Raw genomic sequence first — 24,986 nt, forward strand, 5'->3', positions numbered from 1 at the left:
AAAAATGGACACTGGCCTCCTGGCCTTCTCAGATTCAAGGCCTGGCTTCCACAACATCACCTGGGCTGTACACTTGGCAGACCACAGGTTGGTCACATAGTTGTTTATGCTGGTCTCCAAGTAACTGGGATGCTGACCATTGATGTCACACACATACACACCCCCGTGACCACAGTTCCCATGGAAACGGAGGCGGTGGCGTGCAAGATGTCCGGCGAAGGGGAGCATAAATAGTGAGTGTTCTTTTCACTTACACTGTGGTGCCTGACGAAAGCGCCGTATTAAATGCGCTGAAACGTTGCCAGAAGATGCTGTTGTAAGGTATAGTAATTTCAAGTGATGGGATGGCCACACTAAGCTTTATTTTATATATATATATATATATATATATATATATATTACATATATACAAGAAAAAGATAGCTGGCACTCAAATGCTCCTCTGACAACATGCGCCGGTGCCCTTCTAAATTACCAGCCCTGAACAGGATGGAAACACGACATATAGAACAAAATAGGCGGCACTCTGGCGACTTTAAAAAATACACTAGACCCCGTAAATCAGGTCAACATTTCAGAACACTTTACTTGGGTTCTTTCATCAGGATACAGAAGTTATGAAACAGACATACCTTTATACATATCACCACGTGAACAAGACGGCAAAGCTTCCGGTCAGGAAGTTAAATGACGTCAATAAGTGCATACCCATCACCATGCATATTTAAATACAATGCAAAAAACGATTAAAAACACATGACTAAATGTCAATAGATACATGGTCTACATAAGTACATCATTTAGTAACAAAACTGTCAGACAATACACAGACACAGTATCTGAATAATCATAGAAACTGTGTAACTATAGAGAAGCAGTTATAACGTAGCAGAAAACATGAAAGCTCATTCATTATATTATTTATGTTATTAAACATTACCCAAAGATTCGATGCTTTCTCATAAGTACAATGTCTGCATAGACCTGTCAAATAACTCCTATGCTGAATGTAACTCCCTCGGATTCAGAACAAACTTCAAAGAAAAGAGACCAGAGATAAACCAAGCAGCTCTCGCCGCTTGCTTTAACTCACAGCTGACCGATCTGTATAGAAATGGGAAACAACCTGTGTAAACCTTGCAATCATGTCAGTCACGAGATGAATCACAGAATGCGTGTAATGCCATGCCGTAAACACAATTGCCACTAATTGTAAAAGAGACAGAACAAGCTAGCGAGGCAACATTAGAACAGGAAACCTATTACTAAACCCAGCCAATCTCCACATATAATTAATAGGGATGTGCAGGCTCGGTTTTACTCGGATTTACTCGGATTAATTAACCATTTGTTATCAGATATTTGAAGGGAAACAATATACCCATATAATCCATACGGCGTTGTTAATAAAAATGCTTCTCAGTATGAAAGATAAACAGTGGAGCAGTATCATATAAATCCACTCCTCCGTAATAAAATCGAAATCAACAACACTCGTATAAGATGATAATCGCAAACATTTTGAAATTAAGAATAATCAGGATTTAGGTGGAAAATTTTCTATATGTAACAAATAAACTGTAAAATTATAAAGTATAATTTTTTACCTATTTGAAAAAATGTTCACAAAATACTCTGATTAAATTTGTTTAAATTATCACCTATGTAAACTCCATAATTATAGCCAACAAGACAGAACTAAACTTAGTCCGTGGAACCACGGAATAAGATAAAAAGCCGAGTATGAGATAAAAAATGCACATCAATTCTGCAATATAGATATCACTCGCATAAGAAAATATGTACAAATTACAAGAAGCATTGTAGACCTAATTGTTCATTCAGACCAAACGGTGAAATAGTATTTAATCTATAGATCCATTTGGATTCTAATTGTAATAGGCAACGTGACCGGTCACCGCCTCTAGTTGGTGGGGCGACATGGTCAATGATTTTGTATCTGAGTGTAGCTAGACTGTGTCCTGCCAGTAAGAAATGCTTAGCCACAGGCTGATCGCTATGTCCCTTTTGGAGCGTTAATATAATGGAACTTCTGAGCAAGGCCATCCGCTCTCTAAACATGCGATCAGTCTTTCCGATCTAATTAAGACTGCAAGGGCAAGTAATCATATAGATTACAAATTTAGTTGTACATGAAAGGAAATGTTTAATGAGATATTTTTTACCCGTCTGAGGGTGTAAAAAACTGTATCCACTGGACATATATCGACAGGTTAAACAATCTGTACATTTAAAGCAACCCATTTTATTGGAACGTAACCAGGTGCTATTAGATTTGGACAGTTCGGTAATATCAGATCTTATTAATATATCTTTTAAATTCATACCTCTAGTGTAAGATTGCATGATAGAATTTGATGTAAACAATTTAAGCTCCGAATCGGATGTAATGATAGGCCAATGTTGTTGAATATCGCAGTTAATATATTTACTTAAAGGATTAAAATGATTGATCCACGGAATCCGTGATTTTTTTGTACAAATGGAACTGGTTTTATCTGACGGGGCTAATAATTGCCTACGAGGGATGGCTAAAGCTCGATTTTTTTTGTTTCAATAGATCTTTTAAAGGGTAACCCCTTTGTTGAAATTTTTTTATCATACTATCCAAATGGATAATGGCTGTGTCTCTGTTACTTGTAATACGACATACTCTTAAAAATTGGGAGTAAGGTAAACCTAATTTCATACTATTCGGATGACAGCTTTTATGATGGAGCATGTCATTCCTGTCAGTAGGTTTAGAGAAAATCTCTGTTTCAAAATTGTTGTCAGTTTTGATAATAGATATATCTAGATAATTGACTGTATCAGCGCTGATATTCCAGGTAAATTTGATAGGATGGGTCTCAGAATTATGTTGTTCCAATAATTCAACCAATATGTTAATGGGTCCGACCAAACAATCAATAAATCATCTATGTATCGTTTATAAATAAACAGATATTTAAAGATATCAGATTTAGAGTAGAAAATATCCCTCTCAACTACAGACATATAACAATTAGCTAGGGCCGGGGCCACAGTAGAGCCCATAGCACACCCAGAAACCTGCAAATAAAAATTCCCATCAAAGTAAAAATAATTTTTAGTCAGAGTCATCTCCAACAGTTGCATAAATACATCAATATCAGGACCATCATAATGCTTATTGTTACTTATTAATTACCTTACAGCCCACAGACCTGCTTGGTGTGGAATGCTAGTGTATAAATTTTGTACATCAGCAGTACATAACCACAACTCAGACGGCAAAGATGTACAAGAACACAAAATATTAAGTAAAGCCGTAGAATCTTTTAAAAAAGAGCGTTCTTGTTGAACAACAGGTTGTAGAAATTGGTCTAAAAATACTGCAACAGGGTGAAAAGTAGACCCCCTGGCAGATATGATCGGTCTGCCAGGGGGTTTGTCCAGAGATTTATGCACCTTCGGCATATTTCTTCAATCCATAACTTCCCCCAATAGGGAACTCTCAGGGACAGCAGTTACCGCAACTGCTGTCCCTGAGAGTTCCCTATTGGGGGAAGTTATGGATTGAAGAAACAACCAGAAGTCGTATATCACATAGCTGGAATATTTTTATTAAAAATGAGAACATCCCCAGCGAGTTAGGTGGATAATAATCGCGGAAGTACCGTGATTATTAGTACATAGACCCCTCTGTCTGTAACTGGGGAGTTATACATTACTTTGCTAGTTTGGAAAACAGACTTTACTCAGTTGCAGTTAATGGAAACAAATCTTTCGAGATTGTTTTAGCTGTATCCAAAGTAAGAACATTAAGTAGCAATTTACAGCTGTAACCTCAAGCCATCAACTTGTATTATATAGCTGGATTCTACAGACAATAAGAATAAACGGTGAAACTGTAAACTTCAGAGACTATAAATATTTATGGTTGGATGTTTCACAATTCAGACATCGTATGTTATGTAATAATTGTTTCTGATAATAAAGTAATAGGAGCATATAAATTATGATTAAAGTTCGGTTAATGTTCATTTAACACAAAGTATGTTTGTATTCCAAATTTAAACAATTTAAGACGTGATAAAAGTTCACCTACTGTCCCTCCAGCAGAACAGGTATATGAACAATTGTTATGTTATTGATGCAAAAGAAGGTAACCATATCAGTATTGTGTGGAACTGTACTGATATGGAGAACATTCACAGTGTGTCTAGAGTAAAATCACTTCTGTATGTCTAATATTACCACTAATTTATCCTATAAATATTGCATCAACTATACAAAGTCATAGGGGTAAATTTACTAAGAATCGTGTCTGGTCGAGTTTTGCAGATTAGAAACTTGATTAGGCTCGCTAAAACTTGGGTGATTTTAGGCTTCTGAATCACTGAAATTTACCAAATATCATGTTTAGCTGAGATCGTGTTTTCCGACGGTGCATGTGATTGAGATCACTTACCCGAGTTTTCAGGGTCTGACCGCAGCCGAACACTGCCGAACAAGCAGCCTGCACATACCAGTGAGATATGTGAAAACTGCTAGTGTGTTTAATAGTTGAAAAAAGGGTTGACTCTAAATAGAATGATGTAGCCCCCCCCCCCCCCAAAAAAAAAAAGGCATAACCAGCCTTGGGCATGTCAGCCACTACAGGTTCCAAAAATATGGGGGGGAAAAACGTGTAGGGTTCCCTCGTATTTTAGATACCAGCACTGGGCTGTTGAGCCAGTCTTGGTTTTAATAATAGGGGGGAAAAAATTGTGTAGGGTTCCCCCTATTTTTAAACCAAGCACCAGACTCAATTCCAGCCGGGGTGTACTGCCACAGCTAGGGGACCCTTTCACTGGGTCAGCACGGCCAAAGCATTATCACTCCAAGCCGTCAGCTCAATCTGGGGATTTCAGTGGAGGTTGGGACCCCCTCAATAAATGGGTCCCCCTCTCCTGAGCACCCCAGGCTTGAGCTGAAGCCCAAAGCTCTTCCCTGCACCCCTGGGTGGTGTTTGCAGGGGTAATAGTGGTGAAATTAGAATGAAAACTATTGTTTTTTTTACAGTGGAACTACAGGTACCAGCAGGCGGCCGGCACCTGTACCACCGCTGTAAAAAAAATAGTAAAAAAAAGACAGAACACACACACACCATAGAAATTACACATTTATTTCACACCTACCACACTCACACATACTTACCTGCTGCCAGATGTTCACGCCCCTTTCTCAAAGTAGAAATCCATGGCTGTACCTGTGAAAAAAAAACCTATACTCACCCACGTCCTGGCGTCGTTCTCTGTAGCATCCAGGGGTCTTGGCAAAATAACAACCTGACACCCCGAACCATTTTGGACATTTAGGGATGCATGTGTTAACCTATGCATCGCTACCCGGCTAATGACACGAGCCCACGTGGCATTTGTCATTCGCCGGAGTCACCAGCCAAAGGCGACCCCCTCTACAGTTAATGGCCGCTGATTGGCTCTGACCTTCATGGCTGTTGATTGATAAAAAAATTAAGTGGTTTGTTTGTTTGTCTATCAGTTATGCATTCGGACACCCCTGCACCATTTGGAATGAAACCAATGTGAGTTGGTCCTGTTAGATCCTGGCTAGGTTTTGGGGTGGTTGAGGTCCTGGTCGGACCTCCTGTTGGAGTACGCTGGGCAGAACTTTGACCTGGGGAGCCTGTTCTGAGCCTTCCACTAGATGGATTTGGACGACATCACATAGTTTGGATGAAACTTCACAGAGTGGTAACATTGGATCCCAGAAGACATACTAGAGGGTTGAGGTCCCGTTCCGACCTCCCGTTGGTGTACACTGGTCAGAACTTTGACCTGGGAATATTGAGCAGAACTTTGACCCGGGGATCCTTTTCTGGGCCTTCCACTGGATGGCTCTGGATGAAAACTTCACAAAGGGGTGGCAATTGGTCTGGGATGCCTAATGGAATATTTGGGGTCTCAGTCGAACCTCAGGGCGGAGTGAGCCGGGCAGAACTTTGATCCAGGAAGCCTGTTCTGGGCCTTCCACTGGATGTATTTGAATGACTTCACAACATGAAACTTAACAGGTTGAAGATATAAACCTGGGCAATTATGCGTACTTCAGCTAATATATATATATATATATATATATATATATATATATATATTGAAGTGACAAAAGTCATGCAGTATGTATGGGTAATGGTAGGTGGCATCACCATACTGTGGCATCTTAGAAATGCCCAGACCTGCATCAGTTGAATCTGACATCTCGTGATTCAGTTTGAACACCGGCTAGGCTACTCACGGCAAGGCAATATGAATTATCAAAGTTTGAACTAGGCAGTATAGTGGGTGCTTGATGGTTGTGCATACATACTGTACAACATTCCTCATTCTACAGTGTCACGTTTGTACCAGGAATACCTCATGGAAGGCATTACCACCCACCATGTAGTGGCCGACTACGGGTGCTTAATGATTGTGATCTGGCCAGAATAGTCCATTGTAACAGACAAGCGACACTGACTCAAATCACATCCACATTCAATCCAGCAGGTCCCAGACGCATATCCAACAGGTCTCTACAGCATTCTTTAGCTTCCATGGAATATAGAAGCAGAAGACACAGCAGAGTGCCCCTGTTAACATTATGACACCAGACACATCATCCCCCCTGGGCTTGTGACAACGCCAATTGGACCCTAGAGGACTGGCAACATGTGACGTGTTCTGATAAATCATGGTTCTAGTTGTTTTGGGCTGCTGATAGGGTTTGGGTGTGGCGCAGACCCCATGAGACCATGGACCCCAGTGGAGCAAGGCACTGTGCCAGCTGGTAGTGGTTCCATAATGGTGTGTGGTGTATTCACGTGGCATGGGTTGGGTGTTCTGGACCGCCTGAACATGTCATTGACCAGTTGCATTGCTTGCTGACCATTTGCAGCCCTTCATGGACTTCTTGTTCCCCCACAAAGATGGAATATTCCAGCAGAAAAATGCACCATGTCATCAGTCCCAAGTTGTCCAGAATTGGTTTGATTAGCATTCTGGAGAGTTCAGACGAATGGTGTAACTACCAAGTTTGCTTAATATGAACCCAATTGAAAAATTGGGACGTGGTGGAGAGGTGCACTTGCGCCCATGATCCTGCACATACAAATATCAAGGAACTGTGGGAAGCTATCCAGATAGCATGGGTCAACAACTCTCCAGAAGCATCTATCCCATGACTTTTGGTCCAGTATTTCAGTGTGTGTCCTTTTCTCTGGTTTATCCCATTGATGGCAAGTACTGAGATAAAGGGGTCTATTTACTAAGCAGTGTTAAGAGACAGACTGAAAAGTGAAAAGAAAGTGATAAGGTGCCAGCCAATCAGCTCCCAACTGTCATTTTTCAAACAGCCTGTGAGATGGCAGTTGGTAGCTGATTGGCTGGCACCTTATCACTTTTCACTCTGTCTCCTAACACTGCTTAGTAAATAGACCCCAAACTCATCTAACTGACCTAGCAGGTAAAAAAAAGATCCAATTTGATGTGAACACAAGTCTGCAAATTTGCTTTTACCGTCCTTGTGCTATCGCTCTTTGCTACCTTGCCACCTAACCAGACTAATGTCTCCACATTTGGGCTATTGGCCATACAGAACAAGATGAGAAGGTGGGATTGGAACTCCTGTGTCTTATTTGTCCTGCAGCTTGCTAGACCAGGAGATTGCCTACTGTATATCACTACAAAAAGAAAGAAAATTTTCTTTCAGTAGTGTGGACAGTCTTACCTATATGGGAAAACATCACCGGGGTCACTGATCATAACCACTCTAGAGGTAGCTTTAATGGACAGCAGAGAAAAGTAAAAACCTATTACAAATGAGCTTTGCCCTAAAAGCATATAACTTTGTTAATGTAAATAAATGGGAAGGACCACGCCAGCTTGATGTGAGCTCAGATTGCTGCCACACATTGATACCTAGTCTCTCTGTTCTCTAGGTCAGGTTAGCACTCTGACTTAAATGAGGGCAAACCAGCTTAATTTGAAATCTGGAATCGACCTTCCTCCTTGGTATCATCAACTGGTAAAACAGATCTTGGGAGAATCCCATTTGCAAGATGGTTGCTAATATTTGGAATTCAGTAACTGAATCTGCATGGTGGTGAGTTTTTGTTGCTATCATGTTTGCGTTTGTTATCTGTTAAAGTGTTCACCTTTGAGCGATCCTCTTGGGAAGAGTTAGGCTGTGCACAGTAACTTGTGCTGACGAGTCCTAAAGAGACAAAAAGTAAGGCAAGCTTTTTTTAATTTATGATTAACTAAAAACACAGTATATTGTAAGGCTTTAATTGAATAGATATGATAGATAGAACAAGATGATTCTAAACATAAATAACAAGAATTCCGTTCGTTTACATCTTGATTATAAAAAAGGGTCGTGTTTTATCTCAATAAATTAAATTTACAGTACGTGATGGTAAAACAATATGTTTAAACTTATACTATCAACACTGTTACAATGGTTTAAGTAAGATTAGTACCATGTCGGCATAATGTGCTCAACATCACGCTCCCACCAAATAGATTCTCAACATTGTGAATGTCAGAAAATGACTACCTACCAGCCCGTCATAGCCATTTAATAGTTGCAGCTTTTGTGATGGGTCCAGACACTGTTTGTCCCCCCACATTCACAGTAATAGCCCTGTCTGTGAACGCTAGTACATCACTCACCTTTGGGGGAATGGGATGGATGTGGTTTTATTTTATTTATTTTAATTGAATAGTATTAAAATGCTAGTGAGTCACCATCATTAAGTTACTGAAGGTGACTGGTATATCTAGAAGGAAGCCACTTTGTTATACGCTATCAGAGAAGTTTTGTAATGTGAATGGTGTGGATGACATAATGAAGAGGTGATGAATCCTAAAAGACATATTAAAATGCCAAAAACTTGCAAATTTTTGGCGTTTTTATATGTCTTTTAGGATTCATCACCTCATTATGTCATCCATTTATGTATATCTTCAGTTTTGCTTTTCACCCCTTTAGGACACTTAGGTGTAGCGTTTACATGTTCTCTCTTCTCGCAGGAGGCAGTGGAAGATAAGTTATTTTGCTTTCTATAGTTGTATTCACATGTGGGTTCACCCCACACCATTCAGATTACATCACTTCTCTTTCCCTATACTCCACTGTATTTACTTTGTATCCCTTACACATGGTGCTGACTGCATATGCAGTACATTGTCTTGCACCTGCGCATCAGTGACGTTTGTATCTTCACGTTTGTACTAGGCTCCTATCCCCTCCGATGCACTAGGGGCGCCAGACTTATCAGCTCTGTACTGTGCCTGAACGTCTGGGGCAGTGCAATGCGTCATCACGTTGGTGACATCATCGTGTCCACATCAGGATGCTCAGAGCGAACACAAGGATGATGTCACACTCTGGGCTCCCGGTGGCATGGAGCATAACGCTGCACCTATCACATTAGACATGCTGGTATATAGCTATGTACACTTGTATTTTTTGTTGTGTTCTTGATAAAAGTAATTCCGACTGAAACATTGAACAAGGCAGACAAAGTTGTCAGACTGATTCTTTCATCTACTAGGCCCGTGAGTGCCGCCTCTCTTTTTCTGTTCTATATGTGTGGGTGTTCTGATTGAACATCTAGGAGGCCACCAAGGCAAGGTACTTATTGCATTATTGTGGAGTGCCAGCCTATCTATATAGCGTATGTTTAGTTATTTATTTATATTAATATATATATATATATATATATATATATATATTTACACACACACATATACATACACACTCTTTAGCTCTTATGAGGTGCATTCATGATTACCTGATGAAGGCTCAGAGGTAGGTAAAGATACGTTGCACAACTGTGGAATGTTAAGATTTTTTTGAGATGAGTGGTTACTGTTGAAGAACACCACATGGTACTCAGCAGGCGATCGTATTTTTATGAACTGCTGCCCACCTATCGTATATAGCTCAACTAAATCTTTCATGTCGTCCAATAAACTTTTTAGTGAGCTGTAGCCATAGTTTGACAGCTTGAACTGATATCCATGGATCTGACAGAAGAGTCCAGCAAATTCTTCAAATGATACACTTTCACTCTTCTCCAGCACAACGGCCAAAATCTCTGACTTTAGAATCTCGTCCATGTTACAGCTGAAGCAATCCCAAGACACAGGTGCTGTAAAAGGATATAACAATGGCAGAAGTATGAATCCATTGGACAAAGAAAATGTAAGTATCTTTGTAAGTGCTTCAAACTGACAGAAATCAATTAAAGTATTTTACTGATCATGTTAAAGTAAAGGCATATTGTGATTTATTTTCTGTTATGCCTCAAACGGCTAAATCTGTAGACCCACAAGTGCATCTACTTGTTCACCAAGCACATTTCATAATAACACCAATATTAAACAGCTTCATTTATCATTGATTTATCATGCCAACAGTCTCAAACATGATATTAAAATACCTGATTTATGAGCTGGTGCCACACCCATCCTTTACAAACATTTAAGGGACAAGAATTACTGACTATGATTCAGTAGTGACCTCAACAGTGATTATTGGCATATGCTGCGTTCTTACAACCCATTCCTTATAGTTATTATTTAATGTCTACTCATAAATCAACTTTATATATATATATATATATATATATACACATATACACATTTATTTTTTTAATTAAATTTAGTTGATGATTCTCATTAATACGTTGACTGGCTCTCATATTAATATCCGCTTCTGGTACACATTTTGTTGCACTCCGCTATATTGTTCTACCACTGTGTGGGTGGGGAGTGACAACCATATTTGGGAACAGTAAGAAACAGAATTGTGGGCAGTTGCTGCTCACAATATATACCCATACTGTGGGCAGTTGTTAATAATTATATATACACATACTGTAGCCATTAATATTGTATATACATACTGTGGTAATTAATAATTATATATTCATACTGCGGCCAGTTGTAGCTCACAATATATATCCATACATACATACTGTGGGTAGTTACTGGTATATATATTATACATGCCTACCCTCCCGGTTTTCGTAGGATGCTCCCGATTTTTCGGGTAACCCCCCTCACCCCTGGAAGGGAAGGCACTTCTCCCACATTCTGCCCACTTCCTAATGAAGTGGGCAGAATGGGGAGAACTTCCACGGCAATCGCGGGTCCCCATGTAGGGGGCAGGGCTTAATGATGTGATTCTACATGAATCACGTCATTTAGCCCCGCCCCATATTTAAATGTGCAGCAATTTGCTGCGGAGGGGGCAGGGCTTAATGATGCAAATCGTCAGGTCCCGCCCCCGTCGCGACCCAGCTGCTTCTCCTATATATATATATATATATATATATATACATATGTGTGTGTATATATATATATATATATATACATATACACACACATATGTAGGATGTTAATAGAATAGTGTTAAATGTTGTTGAATGTTGTTGCCTATTACACGTGCTGCAAGCCTGAAACCCTGGGAGAGTTTTGCAGAATAAAGGGGCATGGCCAATTTACTAAACCCGAAACGGTGGTATGTGGAGTGGAGCCATTGCCTATAAAGGGGACAGGTGTTTCCGCCTTTGGAGAGACACCATAGAGCTAGGGAGCAGGGAGAGAGCTCCTGCATTCCCCCCGGAGGGGGAGAAGGGTAGGGTCGAGGCAATTGCCACGATGCCCATCTAACACCCAAGGAAAGCGCAACCAGGAGAGAGGTCTGGAGAGAGACCTCATAGATAGTGTGAGCAGCCCAGTGTAATTTCCATTATAAAGCACCCAGGAGAGAGTAAGAGCTCCAGGGCTATTGCTGAGAAGGTGGGAAGAGGAGTGCCCAATGATATAGAGATTTACTGTTAAGGGGAAAGAGGAGTCCCCTATGCTTGAAAGCCCCCAACAGCCAATAAAGTAGGGGGGTCATTGCTGGAGCAGTGTGGCTATAAGCACCACCCCTGTAGGAGAAGGGTGGGCTGCAGCTGAGAGTGTCATAGCTGCATTGGAGAAGTCTGTATACTGCTGTCCCATGTGATGGAGAAGGGGTGCAAAGAGAGGCAGATGTGTGTGTGACCATCTGTATATTGCTGACCTTTAGGGAGCATAGCGAGGCAGACTACATTGTCTGCAGAGAGGCAGAGTGTAGCAGCGCACAAGGACGGAATAAATAATGCACTATTGTAGGGTTTGTTCTTCATTAAAGCTGTAGAGGTGAGAGCAGTGAGAAATCTGTTGGGGAACTACAGGCACGAGCCAGCGTAGGGCCAGGTGGACCTTTCTGTGGCTGGTGGAGAAGTTGTGGGGTAATGTAACCATATTCATAAAATTGGCATATACAGTACCATCTGACATGTCAGGAATATAAGCTGGAGGGAGAAGAGAAACTGCTGTAATCATATTCGTGTCCTTTAAAGTCATGTGCAGGATGGGAGACACATATACTGTGTCTATACAGTATATGTGACTGTTCTAAAGCCTGCATGGGCAGAGACCCCTTTCTCAGGTACTGCCCATTCTCTGGAGAGCTAGCCTGGGGCAATGGAAGGTATATCACTCCAAATGCACCTTGTTGCTGAGGACACTTGGAGATAGGTGGCAGCGGCTTTTAGAAAGTTAGGCTCTTAATCCCACATTCTCTCTTAATCATGGACTTCCAGATATGCAAGTAGTACTCTATCCCCTCCTACTCTGTCCTTCATCCCTACTATGGGGCATATGGAGGACTCCTATTTGGGAATAGATATTGTGTTGGGAAGCGTGCACAAGGGGTAAACTGCAAGTGGATTATTCCGGTTTGATGCTGCACTGGAGTTTAATGGTTGCAAAAAGAGTATATAGCTGCATGCGAATCAGCATCTGTAGTGATTTCCATATATCATTTGGGACATTCGTATGGGACTGAGTCATTGTTATAAGCATGGGAGTAGAAACGTTTATACATTAGGTCATTAAAGAGAACTATTATGTTTTGAACTTTTCTAGGTTTGTGCAATAAATAAATGCTGGGCGTATGCTGACAGATATAATGTGTCAGAACGACAGACATTTTATGTGACAGCCTGACACCCAGCAGATATCATGGCCAGATAAGTCACAGTTTATGCCCACAGAATAGCTGGTTTCCCTGCCCTGGGGAGAAGACCTATCACCATTCCTCCCCTGCAAAGTGGATATGTCAGTTGGCTGGCTGCAGTAGTGCATACACGGCCCAATGCGGCCAACTTGTAGTTCCAAAATATTGCATCGAAAGGACATGATGGACGATCTGGCATGTCCGACCGATTTATATATATGGATTGCTCGCACACATACACAGTAAAATTATCTGGACAATACGCCAATATTCGTCAGATCTCCCAGTTAATTGTATAGTGTATGGCCAGCATTACTTCTTCATCATATAATAGAAGTTTCCCAACACCTGGAGAAGTGTTCTCACCTTGCTAACAAAAGACTACGCACATTCAACATAGATCTGAACAGACAACACACAGCTTCAGTAAATATATGTCACAATTACTCTTTGTAAATGCTGTATCATTTTTCTCTACATTATATTCATGTTTTAACATACCAGCATGAAGAAAGGCATTGTATGGGCAATTATGAATATTCAGCCAGGTGTATCAATGAGAGTGTGAAGAGCCCATGTGCTAATAGGTACAGGTTCACATTTCTCAGGGGAAACATGACATTGTAAAGCTTCCAGCTTTCATTGTTGTGATCTTAAATGTCCTTCAAGGCGTCCTTGAAAAAGGCTCTTAGAGCAGTAACACGTAGGGGACAGTAGGCAGGCAGGAGGACTAAGGGCCTGATTCAGACCCATTCGCTAGCAAGCGACAGCTCTGAGCGAGCAATGTTTTGCAATGTGCACATGCATCGTATTGCGCGTGCGTGAACTAGTCGGAGCAATCGGGAAGCACTCGCTCGCCCAGCATAGACAACCCAGCTGAATGAGTGACAGGTCAAGCCATTTGTGGGTGGTAACAGGGGCAGGCCACTGGAAACGGGGGAGTGGAAATGCGAATGCAGGTGTCCCTGAGAATCTTATCACCATTTCAGTTGTGTGCATAATTAACAGCCAGCGTCATATGACACGTCACTTGGTTGAATTATACACTGAAGTGATCGCAGTGCTTGTTGTAGGGTATGGTCAACCTCAAGCGCTGCGATCGCTTCCGATGGTACCAGAGGTACTAATGGTTTCATGTACTTATGGTAGATGACGTTCGCAAGTGGGCGTCTTATGAATGGCTGGTGGGCGTCTACATACACAAAGTGATCGCACTCCAAGACATAGTGCTTATGCCTTGCCGTGCGATCACCTGCCTTGCTGTCACTTAGCAGAATTTGCATACGCTGGGAGCAATCATCCGCATCTAATGAACGGGTCTGAATCAGGCCCTAAGTAGCAGCCAGGGGAGAAAATAAATGACCATCTTCACAGACAATGAATGGGAAATGCCGGGTTCCTTCCATTTAATTGAATGTGCTACGCTTTATAGCCAACTTTGTCTGGTAAGCAGCCAACTGTGTGTTTTTTATTGCATTGATGTTCTCCATTGGATGGTTATATGGATTTTAAGATTTTGTTTTAAATGTGAGTGCATTTATTAAAGCTTGTTATATGCTTGAAAACTCCTTTTTTATGCTAGATACATTTTTTTTTCTCCTATCCAAGGCCCTCATTCAGAGCCGTACGCTCTGAGCAGAGCGCACGCTCTGAATGAGGGCCGTCCTCCATAATTATGGAGCGTCCTCCTGGACGCTCGTATAGCTGTGGGTCACCACCCACAGCCTATAAGAGCATGCAGTTTGATGGCCGCGATGGTCGCGACCATCGCCACTGCGAGCCGGAGCCTGCGGTTGAGTTTTTCAACCGCAAGGCCCGGAGTGATTTTGGCTCTATCAGAGCCAAAATCACTCCCACTGACATCACTAGTGATGTCAGTGGGCCGGCTTCTGACGGTAGGCGTTCCCTTGGGAACGCCCCCGTCAGGGAGGCACGCCCCCGACACGCCCACCAAAGGGGGCGTGCTGTCAATCAACATCGACAGCACACCCCTTTTGATCAGACACAACGAGCGAAGGAAAGTCCTTCGCTCGTCGCGTCTGGCGCATGCGCACGACGGAGCTCCCGCCGTTGTGCGCATGCGCAGTGCACAACATCGACCCACTTGCGAGCGGACAGCCGCTTGCGAGTGGGTCTGAATCAGGCCCCATGTTTGTTGTTGACACAATGAATTCAGCTTCCGATTTGCTCTAAAGACATTTGTGATGAGCAAGAATGGAAGTTTGTATCTTGTAAGAGCCCTATGATTAGAGGGAGTGGAACACTTTAGTGGTGCCATGTTCTCTTTTACCCCATATTGGCTTGGGAACTTAAACTATCCTAAGGTTGTGGTACAACACATGGTTTACATTTGATGTAAAGGAGTGAATAAACTGGGTGAGTTGGGTACGGGATGCCTGTGCTCAGGATACCATTGTTCAGAATCCTGGCACCGGCATCCCGACAGGGTTAGGATACCATCATGCCTGTTGGTTAGTGTCCTGACCCTACCCCTAAACCTAACCCTCCCTCACCACAGCCTAAACCTAATCCCCCTCCCCCACAGCCTAAACCTAACTCCCCCCCACAGCCTAGCCCTGACCCTCCCCCTAGAGTCTAAAACTTCTTATAATAGTAAGATCCAAATTTGCTCAATTCACTCAGTACCTAATTTATGCATGTCATGCTGAAGGCCTCATAAGCCTGAAGCTACATAAGTGTACAGTCTTGGGGGCGAGAGGTGTGTTTTGATAGTGTAAGGGTTTACATAGTTTAAATTGACAGTTTAAAATTGTCCTGTTAGCCTATCATAGGGCAGGTGCGGAGGGTCTTAGGAAGTTATAAAGGGTGAGGTCAAGTGCACTGACTTCCTCTTTGCTTCATGATTCCCGGCCCACCTTATCCCTTTGTTGTGTTGTTGTATTTTCTGCATGATCAGTGGGGGTCATTCAGACCCGCTCGCGAGCAAAGGACGCTCGCAAGCGGGTCAATGTTGTGCGAATGTGCATGCGCACGACGGAGGGAGCTCCGTCGTGCGCATGCGCGAGACCCGGACTGCGACAGCCAAGCTGTCGCTCCGGGTCTCGCACCAAAGGGGGCGTGCTGTCGATGGTGACTGACAGCACGCCCCCTTTGGTGGGTGTGCCGGGGGCGTGGCTGCCAGACGGAGGCGTTCCCATGGGAACGCCTACCGTCTGAAGCCGGCCCCACTGACATCAGTAATGATGTCAGTGGGAGTGATTTTGGCTCTGATAGAGCCAAAATCACTCCAGGGCTTGCCGCAGCGAGACCCTACCGCAGGGTCTCGTCGCAAGCCCGATGGTCGCGATGGTCAAAGACCATCGCGACCATCTTTTTGGCCGCTCGCATATGCTGTGGGTGGTTACCCACAGCTATGCGAGCAGCCAGGAGGCCGCTCCATTTTCAGGTAGGAGGGCACTGATTCAGAGCGAGCGCTCTGGTCAGAGCGTTCAGCTCTGAATCAGGCCCAGTGTCTTTTCATCTAATAAATTTAATTCATCAATAGCAAGGCTCAGCTTGGCTGGGAAGCATTCTCAGCAGCCACTAGGGGTCGCAAGTGGTAGCTGTGGGGGCACCTTCCCTTTCACAGGGCAAGCTGTCTCTGCCCAAAGGGAGTACCTGGGCTTCTCCATTAAGGTTGGGCCCCAGTAGTCCTAGGCTAATAGAGAGGTGAGTGTAAGCCTTTGCGGTGGTAAATGATAGTGAATAGTACATCTAGGCTAGAGCTGAGATTTGCAATGCTTTTGTTAGCCACCTTTTTATTGATTACAATTAAATAACAGCTGTGACCTTATTTAAATTCCAATACCTGTGTCTGGTCTTGTTATTTCTTGTTATTGGTATTATTAGTTATTATTTAATTAGATTAACTAAGCTTGATGTTCTCAGGTAATAGACAGCATATAAACTTTTGAGAGATTACAGACATTGAAGTTTTTTTATTTATTATTTTGACACTCAAAGTTATTCCTGCAATATTTTTTATTCAAATGAGAAAAAAATTATAATTGTAAACTAACGTTGCTTATAAAGCACGAGCAGAACGAAACAGGAAACAGCGTACATGGGATATATGAGTAAGCAATACACTGATATAAAGGTATGGAAACCTTGGAAAAAAACAACTTTTCAAATTACAGAAACCAACCAGACACCATGTGACAACTGTAAAATCACAGGCTGCAGTAAAATCAGTTGCCAAACTTTCATTACAGACTTGGATTATTAGGTTTGTTTTGACAAGTATTGCCAAGGATTAAGACAATTGTTCTAGTGATCTTGGAAACCAGACACTAAAGGGATACAGGCATGAGTAAAAGTAAAGTACTTGCCCATAATTGCAGAAATGAGAACACATTAAATAAATGCAAAGGATAAAAATGATTAAATGGAGTTAATAATTAACCCAAATTAGTGAATAGGTAATAAATACAATTACAAAAGGTGACACTCCGCAACATAAGGAAAAAACAAATGAAAAAAACATATTACAGTTAAAATTCAGAATCACTTGAGCACACCCAAAAAGGGGACGTGATTTTGTGGGAAGGGATGGGGCACGACCCCTTTTCCGTCGCTCTGTGGACATATGCAGCACTCCTGGAGATGCTGGGCTGCCCCCAGGCTCTGCCCACATTGTAAATCGTATATTAATATGCACAATACCAATGTTAAAATAATAATATATTAATAAGAGGTAGAAAGAAAGATGGGGGGAGGAGTTAGAGGGAAACACATAAACATAAATTATTACAGACAGGTATAATTGTGGCCAGAATAATTAAAACCTTTCAAGAGTTACAATGCAATAAAGGCATGATATGAAACACTGTATCGATGCAAAATGTCAATTGTGTTGCAAACTGTAATAACAAATTCTAAATAGAATAGCCTCGTTGCTAAATAATTAGTCCCATAGAGAAGGATAAAAATGTTTCAACTCACAGTCAACACAGTATATTAAGGAGTCATATAGGGTGACCAAGGTATTCCGCAAAACATGTAGTAAGCCCACAGTAATTAGACTGTGTATGTGGAGCGTACTGAAATGTTACTGACAGGTGTATGGAATATCATGGAGGTGATCAAGGATTGTAGTATTCAAATATTCCAGCCTAAAGGACAAATGTCCCGTTCATGGTGTACTGCTTGTTGTACTTGCCGGTTAAATGCAGAATAAAAACTGTGGATACTGCTGGGCTGTTGCCGTCAGGATGTAAATAGCGCTTAGCTGTTGCCGTGATATGTGGAAGTCCTTAACGCATTTCGTCACGATCCACATGACTTTCTCAAAATGGTACCTTTTTTTATTATGCATTTTCCCGGCCTTGTCCTAAATTTCCAGCAATAGGAGGACTGCTCCCGGTAGATTCCGAGGACGCTCGGACTGAGAGTCTTAGCCACTACAGACTACAGAAGTGTGAGTAGGCACACGGCAAACGCCGATTGTGTGCACGGATTGCTTTTTCATTTTTGGCCCTTCAATTGAAGTGGCTTGTTACAACAAGCAGCACACTGTGAATGGGACATTTGTCCTTTAGGCTGGAATATTTGAATACTACAGTCATTGATCAACTCCATGATATTCCATAAACCTGTCAGTAACATTTCAGTATGCTCCACATACACAGTCTAATTACTGTGGGCTTACTGTATGTTTTCCGGAACACCTTGGTCACCCTATATGACTCTTTAATATACTGTGTTGACTGTGAGTGGAAACATTTTTATCCTTCTCTATGGGACTAATTATTTAGCAACAAGAGGCTATTCTATTTAGAATTTATTATAGTTTACAACACAATTTACATTTTGCATCAATACAGTGTTTCATATCATGCCTTTATTGCATTGTAACTCTTGAAACATTTTAATTATTGTGGCCACTATTTATACCTGTCTGTAATAATTTATGTTTATGTATTTCCCTCTAACCCCTCCCCCCATCTTTCTTTCTACCTCTTAGTAGTACATTGTTATTTTAATATTGGTATTGTGCATATTAATATACGATTTACTCTTTATGATCTGTATTCATGACTATATATGACCTAGGCATGGTTATTTGTATCCTGTCACTTGTATAGACATTCAGCGCAGATCATACATACTTTATATTATTTCGCAATTTTAAACCCCCCACAGGAGCGCTTAGTTTGTCTGCCCACATTGTGTAGATGCTATACAACAAACCACGGGATACTGTGGCCCTCAGGTGCGACAGGACGGTTCCTGAGAAGTGTCACAGTAGGAGGAAATTACTGTATACTAATAATAATAATAATAACAATAATAAATCATTTGGAATATATTGGAAAAGGTAAGTAAGAATCAGTTTTGATAGAAGACTTGATTGCCTTCTTATGTATATATTTTAATTCATTTTAATTCCATAACTACTAATACTGGATACTTAAATATAAAGATGTGAAAAAGAAGTTAAAGACTTACTTACAGGTAAGAGTTACATGCTGTCTCGGCTGTAAGCAACAAACAGCTCTTCATACTGTATGTTCGGCACAATGTGCTCACTACAATGAAGAGATCTCAGGGCTGTTCATTTCCTCTACTATAGCCTGGGTTTCGTTTCAGCAACATAACAAAGGGTCACATGTTATGGACAACCAATCACCACACTTCCTCACAAACCATCTGCTTCTCTGACATAATGGTAGCTCAAGCATTGAAACTGCTTCTAAAATAACATAACTGCAGGGCCGGTATATCAAGATTTTCAGCCCTTTAAATCACTGGAATATGTAAAGCTCCTTTTTACCTAGTGCAGTAGTGTTTTCAGGATTTCAAAAGGTGGGATAAATACGAACACAGCAAAATAAATCAGCTCAGCTGTGCCTGATTAAAGAAATCCAGAAAACATGAACTGAGGACTGGAATTGTGAACCACTGACCTAGGACCTGATTCTGAGCCGCACGCAATCCGCGCGCTATCCCAATGTTCATGTAGTTGAGTGAACTGTGCATGCGTGATCATTTCTGAAAACCCCTACAGCGTGGGCATTACAGAGTGTGCGCACAAAGCTCCTGTCGTGGTCGGGACAGACAGTATCAGAAAGGTGGAGGAAAAATGATGGGCGTGACTGGGAGGTGGCTAATAGTTCATGCAAAAATGGTCCGTTCAGTGGGTTTGATATGGCGGGAAGCAATCAGGAAGCCGACTGTCATATCCCGGCAAGGGTGAAATGCCGGGCGTCTAGATGTAGACGCCCGCATTTCCCCGATGCCGGGAGACCGGCGCCCGGCACCCCGATCGTAGTGATGCCGGGCGCCGCGAGCGGACAGCCGCGGTGGGGGGGGGTTAGGTTTAGGGCTCGCGGGGGGGGACTTAGGGTTAGGCACAACCCCGGGAGGGTTAGGCTAGGGGGAGGGAGGGTTAGGGTTAGGCACCCCCGGGGGGGACTTAGGGTTAGGCACCCCCCAGGGGACTTAGGTTTAGGCAGCGGGGAAGGGGGTGGTTAGGGTTAGGCACTTAGAGGGGGGATTAGGGTTAGGCACTTGGGGGGGAAGTTAGGGTTAGGCACCCCTAAGGAGGGTTAGAGTTAGGGGGGTTAGGTTAGGTTAGTAGATACTCACCTATCCACGATCGGTTTTCCAGCGCTGTCGGGCTTCCGCTGCTTCGAACTCTGCTCATGTCGGGCTGCCGCTGACGGGAATTGGCCGGCGGTATTTCATACCCATTCCGATATGGCAGTGTCATGGGCGAGTCAATGCAAGCTGCTTTAGTCCTGATTCAGCAAGGAACGTAAAGGAGAGAACGCACGCACTTGGCCAATGTTTTTGTACTGTGCATGCATCGCACTGCGCATGTGCGAACTAGCCAGTGCGATCTGGTAACCGTACGCAGACTACATGCAGCATGCACGCAGACCGCTTCTGATATTGATTGACAGAAAATGCCATTTGTGGGTGGTGACGGGGTGGTCGGGCGAATGCAGGCGTGCCTGTGTGTTGGGATGCCATTTTAGGGGCGTCCATAATTAAGCCAGTGTGGCGACGGACACAGTGATGAGACTCCATGCACACAGGAAGTTGCCAAGATCCTGCACGAGGTCTGGTCAACCACTATTATGCAAATGTGGTAGATGGTTCCCTATGTTACCGATGTTTATGCTATATTGCATACTGATCAGGCTTTGAGTAAAGGGAGATGGGCGGCTTCATATAGGGCTGGGCGTCTGCATGTTGTGCCACGGTCTCCATGCATATGTATTGATTACCCATTACACAGTTAGTACCATAATTATGTGACAACAAACAACTGAAACACAAAAATAATACCAAGACACTGGACACGACGTTAACTAAGCAACTAAGAATGTATTAAGCCACATACGATGACCCGCAAATATCTACATATTAGTTTATATCTAAAATAAATTAGATAGTTTCCATGACAACCACATTAACATTAGTAAAGGAGAGACAGACTTTCCTGCAATCAATTACATCCGGTTTCCTTGACAACCAATATGCAAACCATGTCAGACAGGAAACCAATTAGAACCACACCCGGTTTCCATGACAACCCCTATGCTAACCACGCCTCACAAGAAGCCTATTTAAACCTGATTAAGACACATCCATCATTCACGTTAATGAGGAAGGCCGGAAGGCAACAACGCGTTGGACAACATTCAATCCATCTTTGGAACACACGCTGAGATAGAAACGCTTACTGGAGTAAGCACTTACAAGAATAGCTGTTCTCCGAGATCCCACGAGATCTCGCAAGGATTCGCTCAATTCAGGAAGCGAAAGGCAAACCAGAGTATCCAGGAAGTGTGCACACGGCACACACCATAACTGCCTCCATACGGACCTAGTCTCCCCACCATCCGGTGGGTAGAGCGGCCGGCCACGGCGATCGATAGCTGGCGACCAGGTGATCAACTGTGATCGTGGTTCCGGTCGTCTCGCTGCATCTGGTGAATCAATGGGACCTATAGAGAGTGTGTAACTTGGCACACACTCCAATGGATGCAGAGCGACTGTGTACCTGAAAGAACCTTTCACACAAGACAGCAAGAAGAAGGGTAAGTTGTCGGACCGGAGAGCACGGGACGCCGCCCCTCTAGAGCGCAACCCCCCCAGGACATTAATTCCATCTGCATTATATATTTAAATTTGTTTCCTATATTTAAAGGACATTGGCCCTCATTCAGAGCCGTACGCTCTGAGCAGAGCGCACGCTCTGAATGAGGGCCGGGCTCCATTTTCATGGAGCGTCCTCCTGGACGCTCGTATAGCTGTGGGTCACCACCCACAGGCTATACGAGCGTGCTTTTTGATGGCCGCGATGGTCGAGACCATCGCGACCATCGAAATTGCGAGCCGGAGCCTGTGGTTGAGGTTTTCAACCGCTAGCTCCAGAGTGATTTTGGCTCTATCAGAGCCAAAATCACTCCCACTGACATCACTAGTGATGTCAGTGGGCCGGCTTCTGACGGGAGGCGTTCCCGTGGGAACGCCCCCGTCAGGGAGGCACGCCCCCGGCACGCCCACCAAAGGGGGCGTGCTGTCAATCAACATTGACAGCACGCCCCCTTTGATCGGACACAACGAGCGAAGGACTTTCCTTCGCTCGTCGCGTCTGGCGCATGCGCACGACGGAGCTCCCTCCGTCGTGCGCATGCTCAGTGCATAACATCGACCCACTTGCGAGCGGACAGCCGCTCGCGAGTGGGTCTGAATCAGGCCCATTGTTCACTATTTTATCCTCCCCCATTTTTTCTATGTTCATTTGACCATATACTCCTATATACTACCCATTCCCTGTACCATATCCTGCGTACATTACTCCTCAAATTATAGAGCACTGTGACTTCTCAATTGATTTGTTGTATTTATCGGATCCATTAAAACCACCTATTATTCCTGTGTGCTTGGTATTATTAGATCTACATATACATATTGATTGTCACATTAGGCACCTATAGAATTACGCAAACTAGTGCAGGCACTATAATTCTATATATTATCATTGTATGCATTGATTAGCATATTGCGTGCATCTGCTAACGTGCGTTCCATGCTGAATCACACGCTTTGTTCCCAGACGCACAGTCATAGGATGCCATAGACAGATGGAGAATCTGTACCTGTTATAGGGCAGGTGCAAGTATCAATGATGTGATCGATGGTGACGTATAAGGACACACCAATCAGTATTACTGCTTTTATGGATACTGCATGTGGGCGTCTCAGTCCTTGCAGATTCAACCACACACATGTACATGAAGGAAGGAGTTTCTAGCGGTATTTTCCTAAACCCACAGACGGGTGACCATCAATAGACGCTGCTGTGTGCGCTTTTGTGCGCGACTCAGAATCCACCCCCTGATATCCATGTTATCTCCAGCGTTGAACACAAAATTTGAGCATACTGCTGTCTAACAAAATGTATGTGACGCATTAGCGTCACTAAGGGGTGTGGGCTGGACACAATCTGATGGGGCGACACCAAAATAGTAGAGCTCAGATGGCGTCACCGAGCTAATCTGCAGCGTGATGGATGTTGCGTACATGCTTGCATCATCCAGACCAAGCTGGTAGAGGTTGTGGGCTTCCCAGTAGCTCTTGGAGCACTGGACAAGCCCCCAGTGTGACGAGGATGGGGACGTGACACTTGGTCATGCTTCCAAAACTGGACAAATCAGGGGGTGTGACCTCGGCGGCACAAGCCTACGTCCCCTTTGACATGTGCACTTACTTTCGTTTTGTAAAAGTTTTCTAGCTCTATCACTCCCTCTAATGTGTGCAGGTATATGGTAAGATATAATGGCCCATGTGCTACCCACACCATGTTTAGCCTGTATACAGTGCTGGGACACTGGTTGGTCATTATGACCCCTTTCTAGTGCCTGTCGAATGGCTGTTGAAGAGATGACGAGTCATACGCTCTTCAAATTTTCTTTCGGTCTTGCCTACATAGTATACACCACATGGGCAAGGCAGCATATAAATGACGTGTGTAGTGGTACAAATAAGGGCAAAGTTGATTTTTTATTGCTTTTCAGTGTGTGGGTGGTTACATGTATTCACCACAAGCAGTGATCTACATGTCACACGTCCTAGGCATTAAAAGCAACCTATTTTTTTGCTAAGGAAATGTATATTATTTTGTGTATTCATTACAGTTTAACTACTAAATTCTTCAAATTCTTGTCTCTAGTATACTGTAGCTAGGTAATGATTTACATCCGTAAAGCACTGGCAAATCCTTATCACTATTTACTATTGGCCACCATTGTTTAGCCTTTTTTGTTGTAACATTACTATTAGTAGTGTACAGTATTTATTAACCCATTGAATGATGTTTAGAGGGTTTTGATCACTATTTTGTCTGTTGGTGTTACAGTTACTTGCCATGGGATCTTTAGTACCTTATTTTTAACCCTTTCTAATTCACGTCTGTTATAACCCCTGAGTACAAACTTCTCCAACATAGATTGTATAGCTGGTTCTACCTGGGTTGGATCTGAGATGATACGTTTTATCCACAAAAATGTATAATATGGGAGTCCTCTTTGTAAAGGCAAAGGGTGAAAAACAATCATGTTTTACTTTTAATACAATACTTCTATTTGTACTTTTTGTGTACAATGAGGTAGATACAGTTGACCATTAACCCAGCTGATGTTAACATCCTAAAATTGTATATTTGTTTTACTGGTGGTATGCGTGAATTTAACAACACTAATCAATGAATTATGTTCTTCCAGTATTTGCACCAGAGTTTCCTCTGAGTAAACCCAAAATATCAGCAGCTCATCAATATATCTCAAATACAATGCGAATTCCTACACAATGGTGGCTGTGGATTAATCCTTAGGTACCCTGTACTGGGCAGCAGCTGGCACAAATTGGTTCTGCTATCCACAAAAATA

At 42.8% G+C, this 24,986-nt stretch overlaps 2 protein-coding genes across 9 annotated transcripts in view; one reads left to right on the forward strand and one right to left on the reverse strand.

Annotated features, from left to right (window-relative positions):
- The window catches only part of LOC148508408 (uncharacterized), a 29,302-nt gene extending 9,678 nt beyond the window's left edge, over nt 1-19,624 (reverse strand). The window contains exons 1-3 of one of the 2 annotated variants that reach the window (XM_088444519.1): nt 19,538-19,624; nt 9,821-10,180; nt 8,177-8,235 (exon numbers count right to left, since the gene is read on the reverse strand). In XM_088444519.1, the coding sequence (XP_088300645.1) occupies nt 8,177-8,235; nt 9,821-10,148 (387 nt within the window). In that variant the 5' untranslated portion in view covers nt 10,149-10,180; nt 19,538-19,624. Of the gene's footprint in view, nt 1-8,176; nt 8,236-9,820; nt 10,184-19,537 lie in introns of those variants that run through there. The other variant, XM_088444521.1, reaches the window with a different exon arrangement.
- The window catches only part of LOC148508407 (sulfotransferase 2B1-like), a 164,757-nt gene that overhangs the window by 11,641 nt on the left and 128,130 nt on the right, over nt 1-24,986 (forward strand). For 2 of the 7 annotated variants that reach the window (XM_088444522.1, XM_088444525.1), the window contains exons 3-4: nt 7,961-8,124; nt 10,011-10,233. The exons of 2 other annotated variants lie outside the window; for them this stretch is intronic. The gene's annotated coding sequence lies outside the window, so the exon portion shown is untranslated. Of the gene's footprint in view, nt 1-7,960; nt 8,125-9,378; nt 9,469-10,010; nt 10,234-24,986 lie in introns of those variants that run through there. 3 more of the 7 variants (XM_088444523.1, XM_088444524.1, XM_088444527.1) reach the window with 3 other exon arrangements.

This window comes from Taudactylus pleione, unplaced genomic scaffold (genome assembly GCF_031769625.1).
Source record: "Taudactylus pleione unplaced genomic scaffold, aTauple2 ptg000366l, whole genome shotgun sequence".
Lineage (NCBI taxonomy): Eukaryota > Metazoa > Chordata > Amphibia > Anura > Myobatrachidae > Taudactylus > Taudactylus pleione.